The sequence below is a fragment of the Poecilia formosa genome, unplaced genomic scaffold, assembly GCF_000485575.1.
Source record: "Poecilia formosa unplaced genomic scaffold, Poecilia_formosa-5.1.2 Scaffold275, whole genome shotgun sequence".
NCBI lineage: Eukaryota > Metazoa > Chordata > Actinopteri > Cyprinodontiformes > Poeciliidae > Poecilia > Poecilia formosa.
In genome coordinates this window covers 643,366-657,022 of record NW_006800214.1, presented here as the reverse complement: position 1 = coordinate 657,022, position 13,657 = coordinate 643,366, and the positions used below count along the sequence as shown (strand labels likewise).

At 42.5% G+C, this 13,657-nt stretch overlaps 2 protein-coding genes across 2 annotated transcripts; one reads left to right on the top strand and one right to left on the bottom strand.

Annotated features, from left to right (window-relative positions):
- Positions 1-547: 547 nt before the first annotated feature.
- Positions 548-6,313, bottom strand: cdc34b (cell division cycle 34 homolog (S. cerevisiae) b). Its single transcript, XM_007571182.2, has 6 exons — positions 5,994-6,313; positions 5,521-5,878; positions 4,726-4,812; positions 4,529-4,626; positions 2,747-2,881; positions 548-2,123 (listed from the first exon to the last, which is right to left on the bottom strand). The coding sequence occupies exons 2-6, from the start codon at positions 5,704-5,706 to the stop codon at positions 1,913-1,915; spliced, it is 717 nt and encodes a 238-aa protein (XP_007571244.1). The 5' UTR covers positions 5,707-5,878; positions 5,994-6,313; the 3' UTR covers positions 548-1,912.
- Positions 6,314-7,556: 1,243 nt separating this feature from the next.
- On the top strand, positions 7,557-13,236 carry cactin. The gene is made up of 10 exons (XM_007571180.2): positions 7,557-7,913; positions 8,442-8,994; positions 9,086-9,181; positions 9,271-9,416; positions 9,543-9,705; positions 10,267-10,381; positions 10,796-10,988; positions 11,126-11,248; positions 12,097-12,467; positions 12,560-13,236. Exons 1-10 carry the CDS (start codon positions 7,606-7,608, stop codon positions 13,048-13,050), a joined length of 2,559 nt encoding a protein of 852 aa, XP_007571242.1. The 5' UTR covers positions 7,557-7,605; the 3' UTR covers positions 13,051-13,236.
- The last annotated feature ends 421 nt before the right edge of the window (positions 13,237-13,657 follow it).

The following is a 13,657-nucleotide window of genomic DNA, read 5'->3' as shown; positions in this document are numbered from 1 at the left end:
ATAATTATAGCCTCATTCTAGATCTTAATTTATAAATATATAATGGTCTTTAAACATACTTGTTAAAATTTAGCTTTTTTTTAAGTTTTGAAAAAGTTTAATTTTTATGTTAGGTAATAAAACAAATCTGAAACTGAAACTTTTTTCCATTCACAATTAATTTTTTCCATATTTAATAAAATTTCATGCTTTTCCAGATTTCCGTTGGCTGCATAGGATCGCTGCACAAATAGGTAGGACTAAACTCAAATGTCAACTCGCATGTCGTTCTTTCAAATAAATCTTTATTTCTCAGTTTTAAATAGCTGAAATAAAAAAACAGACACAGGTAAATAAAACATGGTGATCGTTTGTACAGCTACGTGTGCATATTGATTATGGTTCCTGCAGAAGCTGTAAACCAATACTGAAGACCACCAAAGGAAATTAGTTACTCGTCTTAATTGTTTTGTCGCATGTAATTTTCTCCTGAGAAATTCATTATGATGTCCCAATTTAACAGAAAGAAAAATTAATATTGCTGGCAGGAAAAAAATATATATAAAAAATATATGCAGGACACCCATACACTCTAAAAATATTATCAAAATCTGTCCACTTTTAACTAACACAAAGAATAGTCATGAGAAATAAAAGAGCAATCTGATTCTTTATACTTCCACTTGGAAGGGGTGAAAACATCAGTAATCCTAGCACTCCATCCTCTTACAAACACTATCTACAGGTCTCTTGGTCAACCTTTTGAGTAAACAGTGCAGGCAAAATGTCTAAAAGAAAAAAAAAAGCCAACTATAATGATAAAGCTTGCAAGAGAGGAAAAAGCAAACAAAGACAAAAAACACGCCAAACACTAGTCAAAACGTTGAAGGATTTCTTCAACACAATGCTTCAGGTCTTTGGGTCCGTCAGGCGTCGCCGAGACCGAGCCTAAGGAGAAATACAATTCTGATCAACAGTTCCTTCTGTCCCCGTTTCCCTCAAAAAACAAACAAACAAAAAAAAACCGCTCACTACCCCGAACAACACAACCCCCCCTTCCCCGCAGAAACGCGTCCAACAGTAACCAGAAGAAAGCCAGCAAACATCAGTCTCGTGTTAGTAAAAATGTTCATGTGAAGAGCCGACTTCTCCGTCATCACGTCAAAGTCTTTGCGTCGTCCCAGGCCGTGAAAGGAGGGAGGAAGCAGTCCACCAGTAAGTAAGAGAGAGATGAAAAGCTTTCGAAGATGCTCTGGCATGCACAAAGAAAACACTGTCACGTAACAATTCATTTGTGTCTTTTCCTACCAAAGAGAGACAGAAAGAGAGAGAGAGAGAAATAGAGAGAGAGAGAGAGAGAGAGACGCTGTGAAACTTAAGAAACGTTTGACATTTGCAGAGCTTTGTCCAGCACAAACAGGCCGCGTGAATTCTTCAGTTTCCACCAGAGAGCAGCAGCCACTTACAATTAAGAGAAATACAAACGCGAGAACGGGAGAAAGAGGCCGAGTAATGTTTTGGAGAGGTTACACCAGTGAACATGTCATTGTTAGCAGTGGTACTTACCCATTAACAACACTTTATGCTAAACGCATGATCTAACAACGCTGGAAAAAATGTGAGCATTTAGGAAATTCTCTCAAAACTAAGGTGTAGGTGATGATGACGACTGGAAACATAAAGGAACTGGTGACATTTTTTTCTTCCTTTTTTTTTTTTTTTTGCTGGTGCAAAAACTTTACCAAGTCTGACCCTCTCAGGGCGAGGCATCAACTTTTAACCTCTAAGGCTCAAGGGAAAAAAAGCTCTTATTGATTTAGAAGAAGGAAGCTTCCAATCTTGGTTGTAAACCTGGAGTATCTGGCAACCCGGGCAGAGAGAAAGGAGGAGCATTCGTCGCGGATAGATCAGGCGCTTTTGCCGCAAAAGCGCATCACGACTCCTCGTTGCCCGAGTCGTCCTCGTCGTAGCAGCAGTCGCCGTCCTCTCCCTCCACGTCGTCGTCGTCGTAGTAATAGTCGTAGAAGAGGTCGGAGCCCTCGTCGGGGGCCGGAGCGCGCGTGCGGACGCAGTACTCGGCCAGAGTGGTGGGCACCTTGACTCCGTCGCGCTCAGCTTCCGCTTTGGTGGCCATCACTTGTTTCCTGAGGGCAGAGAGTTTAAGGCATCACGGTTATGGGCTTTGTGGCCTACATAAGTTCAATGTTTTTTAAAAGTTAGGAAATACAGCAGCTTGCCTGCAAAAGTACAAATTTCAACTTATTGGGTTTTTGGGATTTTTTTTAAATAAAAATATTAAAGTGGAATCAGATCTTTTTTTATTCTGAATTCACAAAATTAAATCCAGTACAATTAAGTACAGAAGTCAGCTACTTTGTAAACAAACAAACAAAAGCCTAGTGCTCATCCACTGGTGGGTCTGTGCCTTAATACAGTCACAAAACCCCCCAAAATATTTACATCTTTTCTTTTTTTATTTTTACAGCCATGTAACAACATCTGACGAAATTGCACACCATTTATATTACTGATTTGTCAAAAAAAAAAAAATATGTTTAAAACAACGCATCATTTGCCTTCCACTTCACAATCGGGCACCACTTTGTGTTAGTCCATCACATAAAATTCCCCCAAAACGCAGTCAGGCTTGTGGTTTCCAGAAACACAGTGTGTCACATTGAGCGTTGCTATGGGACAATTCAAAAGGGGCTAAAAACAACAAAGTGAGCTAATCTGCCACATGTCCAAATCGTTGGGAGCCGTTTACCTGATGATCTCTACGTACTCCCGGTCCTTGCCTTTGCTGTCCCTCCATTTGCGGTACATGACGGAGGCGTCCACGTTGGCGGGGGAAAAGGTGTTGGGCTCGTTCAGCAGCGAGATCACGCTTAGTAAAATGGTTCTAAAAGCAGACCAAAAATAAAAGAAGAGAGATAAGCTAGCACTCACTGCTCTGTCTCTGGTTTTTAAAAGTGTGCAATTTAAGAAACTGAAGAAAACTTGGAGATCCCTTTCAATCCAACTTACTTTTGGTGACCTATATACAACTCTTAATATCTTAATATCTGTTGAAAACAGAAATGTATTTCAAGCAAAGTTAGCAAACATACTTGGTAGAAATGCTTTGTTACTCTGCCTGAAGAGGCTTCACATTTTACAAGGTGGCTTAGTGAATAATGTAGAGTGGGCCACTTTTGGAAGCAGGATGCAGCAGCTGCGGTTTGTGGCCGCAGCAGCAGCAGCAGCAGCAGCAGCAGCAGCAGCAGCCGTGGCGTTGGTTTAGTCATTGATTTGAAAAAAAGAAAAGAAAAGAAAAAAAAAAAAGCTACACTCTAAGCAACCTGAGCAGATTCTGTTCCTGTTTTAATATTTCCCCTGTGTTTGTTTAGCAATGCATAGTAGGAAACAGGTTTTACCACAGCAGCAGATAAATGGTGCCGACAAAAAACATTAGTTAGCTAAACTGTAAACTCTAGTTCAATTTTCAGATCTAGCGTAATCATATGAGCTATTGTTTCAGGAGTTCTTGTAATGGGTTTTGAATATGCTGTAAATGTCCAAGTTTGTCACATCTGCAAACAGAAGGCGAAATAAGAAAAGTTTGAATATTCTTGCAATTCTGTGGAAGCTAAAAACTTTTAATAGGTTGTCAAAATGCAGACGAAGCATTTTGCTTTTCTTATTCCCAGAAAAAGAGTACAGTTCAACTTGCCGCTCTGCTCCATTCATGCGAAGCGCCGACTCAGATTGCATGTGAAGAGCATTCTACATGTTGAACGACGTCACAGGAAAACTTGAAACGAATCGCAGGTGGAACTAAAAGCGATTGGTCGGTGTGAGTAGGTGACAAGATTAGAAACCAAATTTTCTTTTTCTCAGGGGATATTTCAGCTTGTAAGAGGATTAATTGAGAGTACATAACATCAGAGCCCTGCAGCTGGAGCACAGCCAGCTCTGCTGCTGTAACCGTATAAACCTGTGCTTATTTTTTTCCTTTCATAGAGTCCTTACAGCATCTGTAAATGGCTTGTAAAACTTGCATGAAAATCGAGAGAATGCATTGCACCAATCATCATTTGTAGCTGATTGCCAATTTTTGTAAAGCTTTGATCCCTTCTTTTTTCTAGCTTAGCCAAAAATAGGTCATTTGAATCTTCTTGACTCAGACTTCCACATCAAAGAGCGTCCTTGTCAACAAAGGTACGATGCATTCACTTGTCAGAAAAAAATAATAAAATCGGATGTTCCAATGACCACCTGAATAAATATGATTCACGCCTTTCTTTTTAAACTACCCTAGTTATGCAAACATGTACGCTCAGCCTAGCTATCAACACAATACATAAAAACAACGTGAATATGTATGTAAAATATTTTCGTGGGTGGATCTTGAACAGCTGAAGAAGACGGTACCAATAATGAATGTCATGTGATAAGACTCTGTGCCAGCTAGATTATTGAAGCAGCGGAGAGAGGACAGAGCAGGGAGTAGAAAAAAATCAGAAGGAAGATACATATTAAGAGAGAAAACGACGAGGGAGCTGCTGACCGGACATTCTGGGTGGGATTCCATCTTTCTGAAGGCAGCTCTCCACTCTGCGGGTCGTCCACTGGCGGGTGCAGGATAGAAATGCACACGTCCCCATTCTAAGAGCAGGAGAAGCCGTCTTATTTCACTGTACTGTGGGTCTTGAAACATGTGATGCAAAGAAAAATCACAAGCTGCTTTTGGCTGTGATACTTGACCTCATAAATGTTGGGATGCCACATTTTAGTGAGGAAGCGGAAAGCAGGTGGAGAGTATGGGTAGTCTGTAGGGAACTTGATCCGAGCCTTGAACAAAAAAAAACAAAAAAAAAAAAACATGAGGATACAGGGTTACTACACATTTTCAGGTGAAAATACAAAGCACTTGTTACACAGACTTTGAAAAGTCATTTTTATTTCAAACCTTTATCATAAGTTTGGGGCAAAAGGCTTCTAACTTCTTCTGTAACAAGACTTTAAATAAGAAGCCCGACCAAAAAAAAACATTAACAAAAGAAACTGATTGTTGGACAGACGTACGGACAAACTAATTGAATCAGTTTTTGGAATCCTGTACATTTTGAACAAGTCACTGTCCAGCTAACGCTTAAAAAACAAACAAACAAAAAAAAAAACCAACTGTGAATTTTCTGATTGTGGTTAATATGTGGTTAATAAACACAGCAAGCATCTGCTTTGAAGAATTTTTTATTTAAAACCTTACCAAAAATTTAAGGTAAAAAACATATGCTTTCATGCAACTATATGAATGACCTTGAAGGTTTTTCACCCTTTTCTTTTGGATTCACCTCTGTCAAAGAACCTGCAGCGCTGACAAATTTTAAAATAAACTATTTATTATTTTTTTTAGGTCTGAAAAAGAGTACAATTAAATCCAATGCTTTTCCCGACTCCAAAGGATGCATGCATGCATGCATCTGAGATCATCCACTGCATTTTCTATTTCTCTTGTGTCAGTCTTAAACTTTGTTGACAATGTAATAAACTTCTCACCTTAAAATATCCTCCTTCATAGTGAGTGTTTGGTGGTCCAAAGATGGCCACTTCCCAGTTGTACAGATCAGCCTCGTCCACCAGAGTTATCTTGAATCCCTCAACAGGCTCCTCCTGAAGGCTCTTCATTTCCAACATCAGTGCTTTTTGAGAGCTGGCTACATGAGAGGGGTCGTGTTGCGCCATACTGTTTTTGTGAAGCTTTCACGATAATCCGGAGTCAGCAGCTGACGCTTTTGTTTACACCAAAGCGTCTACGTTAGCCTAGCTAACAATACAGCCTACCCCCAACAACTTCTGCTTTTCTTTTCCTCTCCTTTCTGTAGATGTTCAGAAACAACAAAAAAACAGGCCGAACCTGCGCACAGACCAAACAGAGCTTCTCAGAACAAATTCACTACTTATCAATGTCAATACTGAGAAATGGCTGAAACGAGAAAAACATCGTGGCTGAGCAGCTTTAGCTTATTTACCTGGCAGGACAGCAGCGGATATAAGCCCGTAAATCTACCACAGGCTATCGGCTAAGGTTAGCTTGCAAGCTGTCCCTTACCGAGCAGCTGGAGCCGATCTAACTGCGGCGGAAACACTTTGTAACTACGAACAACGCCGAGTTCAGACAGCAACAATATTAGCAGCCATCTCTAACTGTACTAAACTAACACACTGCTGATAGTTGTCAGCTCTGTAGTTCTAACCACAGGCGGAGAAGACTAGATAGGGAAATATGTTGCAGAAAGGAGTCCCCTGTACTCTGAAAACAGGTAATGGCGCCTGGTGTTGCTTGGGAGTTGTAGTCCATTTTTCATATGTAAACTTTTTTTCCCCCCTTTTATGAGTTTGTAGCATGCCCTAGGCGCATCCCTCAACATGATACAATATTTTAACAATATTTTTAAAAGAATCTAAGAATGTCTATAATAATTAATTAAGCTTTATAGATCAGTTAGTGTACTTTGAAAAGTTTTCAATCAGTTCTGTGAATTGGCATAATTAATACAGTTGCTAGGTTTTTTTGTTTTCTGCGTTTTGTTGCGAAAGTTAAAAAAAAATGTATTTGTACCATCCATCCATCCATCCATTAATCCATCCATCCATCCATCCATTGTCTGTACACCCTTGTCCCTGGGGTCAGCAGGGTTGCTGGTGCCTATCTCCAGCTAACGTTTCGGGCGAGAGGCGGGGTTCACCCTGGACAGGTCGCCAGTCTGTCGCGGTATTTGTACTATATACCTGAAAATAAAACGCATAAAAGGAATGCCCTGTGTAATCTTATTTCTAAGAGGGAACGCATATTCTCTGCAAACCAAAATCCAGTAAACCATGTATTTAAGACATGGTGTCAGATGCTTTAATAAACAGTTTAGTTGATCTTCTTTCAGTTAGTATCTTAATGTCTCAATGTATTTTCACACTCAACCTCTATGACACTTCCTATCTGAGTAATAAAAAGAGCAAAATATTGGGAAAAGACTACCGTTTGGTCTTATTAGTTTATTCATGAACTGTGCTTTACACTATCTCTTATCCTTACTGAGATATCCTTTTCAAGTTTGACTAGAAAGGGATATGTCCCTTTCCATAAAATTATAATGAAGATATTCATGAATCTCGGCAAGCGAGCAAATTGAATTAATATTTCAAAATATAGATTTTTGTATTTTCCATTTCATTCACTCAACTGTTACATACACTAAAATGTGCTTACTGGTATGGAGGACAGTTGGTTTATTAATTAAATATCAGAATCACAAACGGTACAAAACACTAGCTTAGTACAAACATTACAGTGTGCAGCGCATTTGTTTTTATTTATGTTTTGTAGTTTATTATGACGTATATATTTTGCGCAAGAGTTTCTACAAGGGCTTATATAGGTGGCCTTAGCGATGCCTTTTGGAAATCGGAAAATGTAAAATTTGTGCTATTTTTCCTTATTGCTTTTATTTAAAAAATAATACTATTTCCGCATTTGTTATTTGCACTCTAAAATTGGACGAGTGATCTGCCTTTGCGTTGCTCATTATTACGTCTTATTTACGCGACAGACTTCCTCTCGGGCCCCGTACAGCAGTTAAGTTCGTGATGGGTTCGAAATCGCGACGCAGGACCCGGTCCAGAACCAGAAGTCGGAGTCGAGATAGGCGAAACAAGTCTAAAATAAGCAAATCTCAATCTCCAGACGAGAGGAGAGGCCGTAGTAGGTCTCCGGACGCCAGAAGAGCCGCCCACGGACGAACTAGATCGAGCAGCAGCAGCGCGGCCTCAAATCATGGATCTCCAGTCCGCCGTCGGCCTCAGCACTGGGGCCGATCCGGGTCCGGCAGCGGCTCGGAGGCTGACAGGAGGCGAAGAGAGCACCGGAGCAGCAGATCGAAAGGTCGATCGTCAAGGTAATGGATTCCTGGGTTTGTTATGGATGCAAATAATGAAGTTGACGCATGTCCTGTGTGATAACATCCGACACAACGATTAGCCCCAAATAGTAGGTGTTAGCCTTTAATCAACAGCCTCTTACGCAGTTTTTTATGTTACTTTGGCAGTCTTCTGCACACAGTGGAAAAGTAAAACACGACAGATGCCAACAATATGGGGTTTTGCACTGATTTAAAGCTTCTAGCGAGACTCTTTTTGTAAAAAATCAGTTAGACTCACCTAAGATACAGTTTATTACCTGTAGAATAATTTGACATTTTTGTTCTAAATTGTTTCTAGTCGCTTTTCTCATAAGTAGGTTTTTAATAAAATTGGCATTTTGTGAAATATTAGTGGATTTCCACACTTTCACCAAAATGTGTTTTGGCTTTATTTCTATTGTCATTTCTGGAAGGTTAATCTCGACCATTCTAATGTTTTCCTTTACATAAAATAACACTTGCAGTATTTGTAGTGTTCATACAAATAATCTGTTTTCTTTTCAGTCCTGATTCAGACAATTCCAAGATGAGAAGAAGAGGGAAGGAGACGGAGAGAAGGAAGGGAAGGTCCCAGTCCGGCTCAGGCTCGAGCAGCGGAAGCAGCGACAGAGAGAGGAGGAGACGGAGAAAAAGTCCTGAACGAGGGAGTCCAGCAAGAGGCAGAGAGACGAGGGACCAGGAAAGGAAAAGTGACAGAAGCAGAGAGAGGAAGAAGAGGAGCGAGGATAGGGAGCGAGGGAGGAGCAAGAAGAGCAAAGAGAGAGATGATAGGCGCAGAGGGAGGCGGGGGTCCAGCGCGTCCGACTCCTCGGAGAGCTCCGACTCAGACAATGAGAACCTTGAAGTCAAAGAGAAAGAGGAGAGGAAGAAACAGAAAGAGCTGATGAAAGCCCTGGAGACGCCAGAGGAGAAGAGAGCCAGACGACTGGCGAAGAAGGAAGCGAAGGAAAAGAAAAGGAGGGAGAAGATGGGCTGGAGCGAAGAATACATGGGATACACCAACGCAGACAACCCGTTTGGAGACAACAACCTGCTGGGCACATTCAAATGGCAGAAAGTCAGTTCTCCACCGAGACGTTTGACCCATTATTCCTAAACCTAAACGTTGTTTCCCCATCCCGATTCGTCTCTGTGTTTTTGTGCTTCAGGCGCTGGACAAGAAGGGCATTGGCCATTTCAGCGAAAAAGAGCTGAAAGAGAGAAACAAATGCATCCAGGAGGAGAACCGAAGAGAGCTGCAAAAGGTAGGAACACGAGAACGGTGCTCCTCTCGAGACCGGAACACACCGGCAGCGTCGTGTGTTGTAATCACGCTGGCTGCGCGCTCGTTCAGGTGAAGCAGCTGCGGCTGGAGCGGGAGCGAGAGAAAGCCATGAGAGAGACGGAGCTGGAGATGCTGCAGAGAGAGAAAGAGGCCGAGCACTTCAAAACCTGGGCTGAACAGGAGGACAACTTCCACCTGCAGCAGGCCAAACTAAGGCTAGTGTGCAATATTATTTTTTTATTTTTTTTTATTTATTTATTTTTTTAATCAAAGTAATTGCCAAAAAATAAAAAACCGTCACTGAACCGTACTTATCCAGTTGTCCAAAAATGTCGATTTAGGTCCAAGATTAGAATCCGCGATGGCCGTGCAAAACCCATCGACCTTCTGGCGAAGTACATCAGTGCCGAGGACGACGATCTGGCCGTGGAGATGCACGAACCGTACACGTTCCTCAACGGACTGACTGTCACCGACATGGAGGACCTGCTGGAGGACATAAAGGTTCAGCGGCTGATTAGTACTTAACTGGTCTTTGCAGTGCTTTGCCATGACCTCATTTTGTCAGAGCAACACAGAGTAACACACAGTGTAACATTTGTGAAGTGGAAGAAAACTTTAAATCTCCCCTTTTTACTGTGTGTGAACTGATACATTGCATAGTCTCTGGCCAAAAACCAGCTGTCATGAAACATAATTTATTTCAGGTTGCTAAGAGGGAAAAAAAAACAAAACAACCTAGACTTTGCCATTTAAGCTGTTGTTATTTTTTCGATTCTTTAAAAATCCTGTGGCTCTAAATGAATTTTCTTTACGAGAAAAAAAGGACCACAACGCTACTTCTCTGCTTCAGTTAAACACCCACAATCCTGCTTCACTGTGGCATAGCTATGCAAAAAAAAAAACAAAAAAAACACACAGAGCGTAACACCTCTTCCCCTTCGTGATCCCCATTGTTTTTTTGTTTTGAGGTCGTAGAGCCCTGGTTTAGACCAAAACCAAGTGATGTTTTATAATGACTCAGCTTCAGCCTTACTATTCCAGTAAACTGTGTCTATGTGAAAGGTCTACATGGAGCTGGAGCAGGGCAAGAACGTGGACTTCTGGAGAGACATGACGACCATCACCGAGGACGAGATCAGCAAGCTGAGGAAACTGGAAGCGTCTGGGAAAGGACCCGGTATGGACGTTTTAGTGCTGTAGTGTCCATATTTGAGAAAAGAAAAAAAAAATATATATGGATGTGATATCTGTTGTATATGATTACCAAACTATTTTAATCTGCTGTGAGGGAGCGTCAAAGCATAATGCTAGAAAAACCCGAAGACTTGCAAGTCTTTACTTTTTCTACGGCAGACTTAGAATATTTTGTCTGTTGCCTACAGAGTGTAAGCTCTACACTCTTCCAAAAGTATTTTTTGCAGCCTAAGAATGAATACATAAATCACATCAACTTCCACGCTAACTAAAAACTTCAAGAAATTGCTAAAAAAACCTTTATCCACTTTTGAATTTAGCTATCTACTTACATTCGCTCCCTGCAAAAAAACACATACCAGACCTTTGACATGTTGTGCTCCACTTTAACCTTCAGGCGATCGACGCGATGGCATCAACACAGCGGTCAGCACCGACGTCCAGTCCGTGTTCAAAGGGAAAACCTACAGCCAGCTGCAGGCGCTGCACCTGAACATCGAGGGAAAGATCCGGGCCGGGGGATCCAATCTCGACATCGGCTACTGGGAGAGTCTGCTGCAGCAAGTTCGGGTCTACATGGCCAGAGCGCGGTGAGAAAGGAGCCGCACTCCGTCCGTGTTTTCTGAATTACTGCATGGATGGAAAACGGCGTAAATCCGAGGGGCCGCCTGCGGAGTGTGTCGGCTTGGATGGAGTACAGATTGTGTTTGTTTTTTTTAACATCCAGGTTGAGAGAGCGCCATCAGGACGTGCTGCGTCAGAAGCTGTTCAAACTGAAACAAGAGCAGGGAGTGGAAAGCGAACCTCTGTTCCCCATCATCAAAGAGGAACCGAGGAGCGAGGAAGACGAGTAAGTTGTGATGACCCCGCAGACGGCGTCTTGCAAAACATTTCGTCTTGTTGCGACCGTGACTACAATGTTTTTATTAGGATTTTCTAGGGAGGAAAAAAAAATTGTGCTGCATTTTGGAACATGAATATGTATTCAGCTGCCCTGAGTCAATACTTGGTGGACCTTCCTCCTTGTTGCATTTCCAACTAAGCGTCTTTTTTGGTCGTCTCCCATCTCTGCAAATCTTCCATTTTTGCAGTTTGGCTCCAGCTCAGGCAGATTAGACCTGTGAGCATCAGTTTAAGCCTTACGACGGATCGACAGCTTTGATCTAAACCATTCCCATGGAGCTCTGACTGCACGTTTTGCATAATTGTCTTGCTGCAAGATGAGCCTCCTCCTCAGTCACAGATGTTTTGCATCATCTAATGGGTTTTCCTCCAGTATTTCCCTGTAATTGGTTTAGATGGATGGTCATACGTCTTGGTAGGTTTGCTGGTCCGACATACTTTTTTCCAGTTCAGATAATATATTGATCGTTCTTAATTAGGTATTCAGAGTTTGGGGTATTGCTTCTGTTTAGATTTTCTTCAAATGTACCAAAGTAAAGGGAGTGAACTATGAATTCACACCACACCTTTCAGGTTTTTATTTGTCAAACACAAGAAAATCATGGATCTTTTTCATTCGTCGTCACAATCACGCAGTGCTTTGTGTGGGAATGTCATGAAATCCCAATAGAATTATTTGAAGTCAAAGGTAATAACGTAACAAAACGAGAAAAAAATGTTTTTGGAAGGGGACAGTAGATAAAGTAACGATATTAGAAACAAAAAAAGTTTAACATAAAGCCTCTTCTTCTTTAGGGATGAGGAAAGAACGAGAGAGAGGACAGCGGAGGAGAGCGGTCTGTCGGCGTCTTCATCCCGGAGAAACAAGAACAGAGAAATGGAGGAGGATGAAGAGGGGCCAGGCCCGTCCACCTCTACGGCTGGCGGCCAAGACGAAGAGGGAGGAGAGAAAGATGAAGGGAAAGACGAGGAGGGGAAGGGAGAGGCGGCGGAGGCCGTGTTGACGGAGGAGGACCTCATCCAGCAGAGCCAGGCGGAGTACGACTCTGGTCGCTACAGTCCCACTCTGCTCACTCTGTCTGAGCTGCCGCTGGACACTCACACCATCACCCCAGAGGAAGACGCGCACCGGCTCCAGCTGGCCCGCAGGCAGCTTCAGGTCACAGGTAAAAAGCCCTCTCCGCTCGACACACAAACGCAGTAGACACGTCACCGTCACGTGTCCAAATAACGAGAGTTTCTTCCTCCGGCGTTCCAGGCGACGCCAGCGAAAGCGCGGAGGACGCCTTCGTGCGGCGGGCCAAAGAAGGCATGGGCAACGACGAGGCCCAGTTCAGCGTGGAGATCCCCGTCTCCGGGAAGATGTACCTGTGGGCGGACAAGTACCGTCCGCGCAAACCGCGCTTCTTCAACCGGGTCCACACGGGCTTTGAGTGGAACAAGTACAACCAGACGCACTACGACTTCGACAACCCGCCGCCCAAGATCGTCCAGGGGTACAAGTTCAACATCTTCTACCCGGACCTGATCGACAAGCGCTCCACGCCTCAGTACTTCCTCGAGCCGTGTCCGGACAACAAGGACTTTGGGATTTTGAGGTTCCACGCCGGGCCGCCGTACGAGGACATCGCTTTTAAGATTGTCAACAGGGAGTGGGAGTACTCGCACCGACACGGGTTCCGCTGCCAGTTCGCCAACGGGATCTTCCAGCTGTGGTTCCACTTCAAGAGGTATCGCTACAGGAGATGAACGAGTCACCAGCACGGACCAAAACCTCAGGGACCTGACTTCGCTTGCGGAAACCGGATGATTTGGCTCGTTTTAGCTGCTCATAAAACTAGAGCCTCAGCGACAAACTCTTGTCATGTTGTCTGAAAAGGAAACTGTAAATGTAGTCTGCTAAATACACATTAAAGATTTGTTTTTTTCACTTTCTGCTGTTTGCTTGCTGCCATTTATTGATGATTTTCTGCTTGGGGTCGAATCTCATACAGTGGGGAAAATCACTCAAAATGTTAATACATGAATATTTATATTTAATGAGGGTGTTTACTTATAGAAAAAAAAAAGTTTGTGGACAAATTAGGTTAACAGGGTATTGCAAAAACATTTCATGGAATATCCTTTTGTGCAATGTTATTGCAAGACTTGACTTTTGGACAACTCAGATTTTTTTTTTTTCCCACTTCCAGAAATCTTGACCAAGCATTTAGTTAAAGTTGGTTTATGATTAAATTATGTTTTTTCCCCTTCCAGATCAGTGCTGACATTCAGAAGCTTGCAAATGCATCAGTAATCAACACCATCAGCACATTTTTCAAAAATTGGGTTGCAAAGACCTTGTGAGAACTCTTAG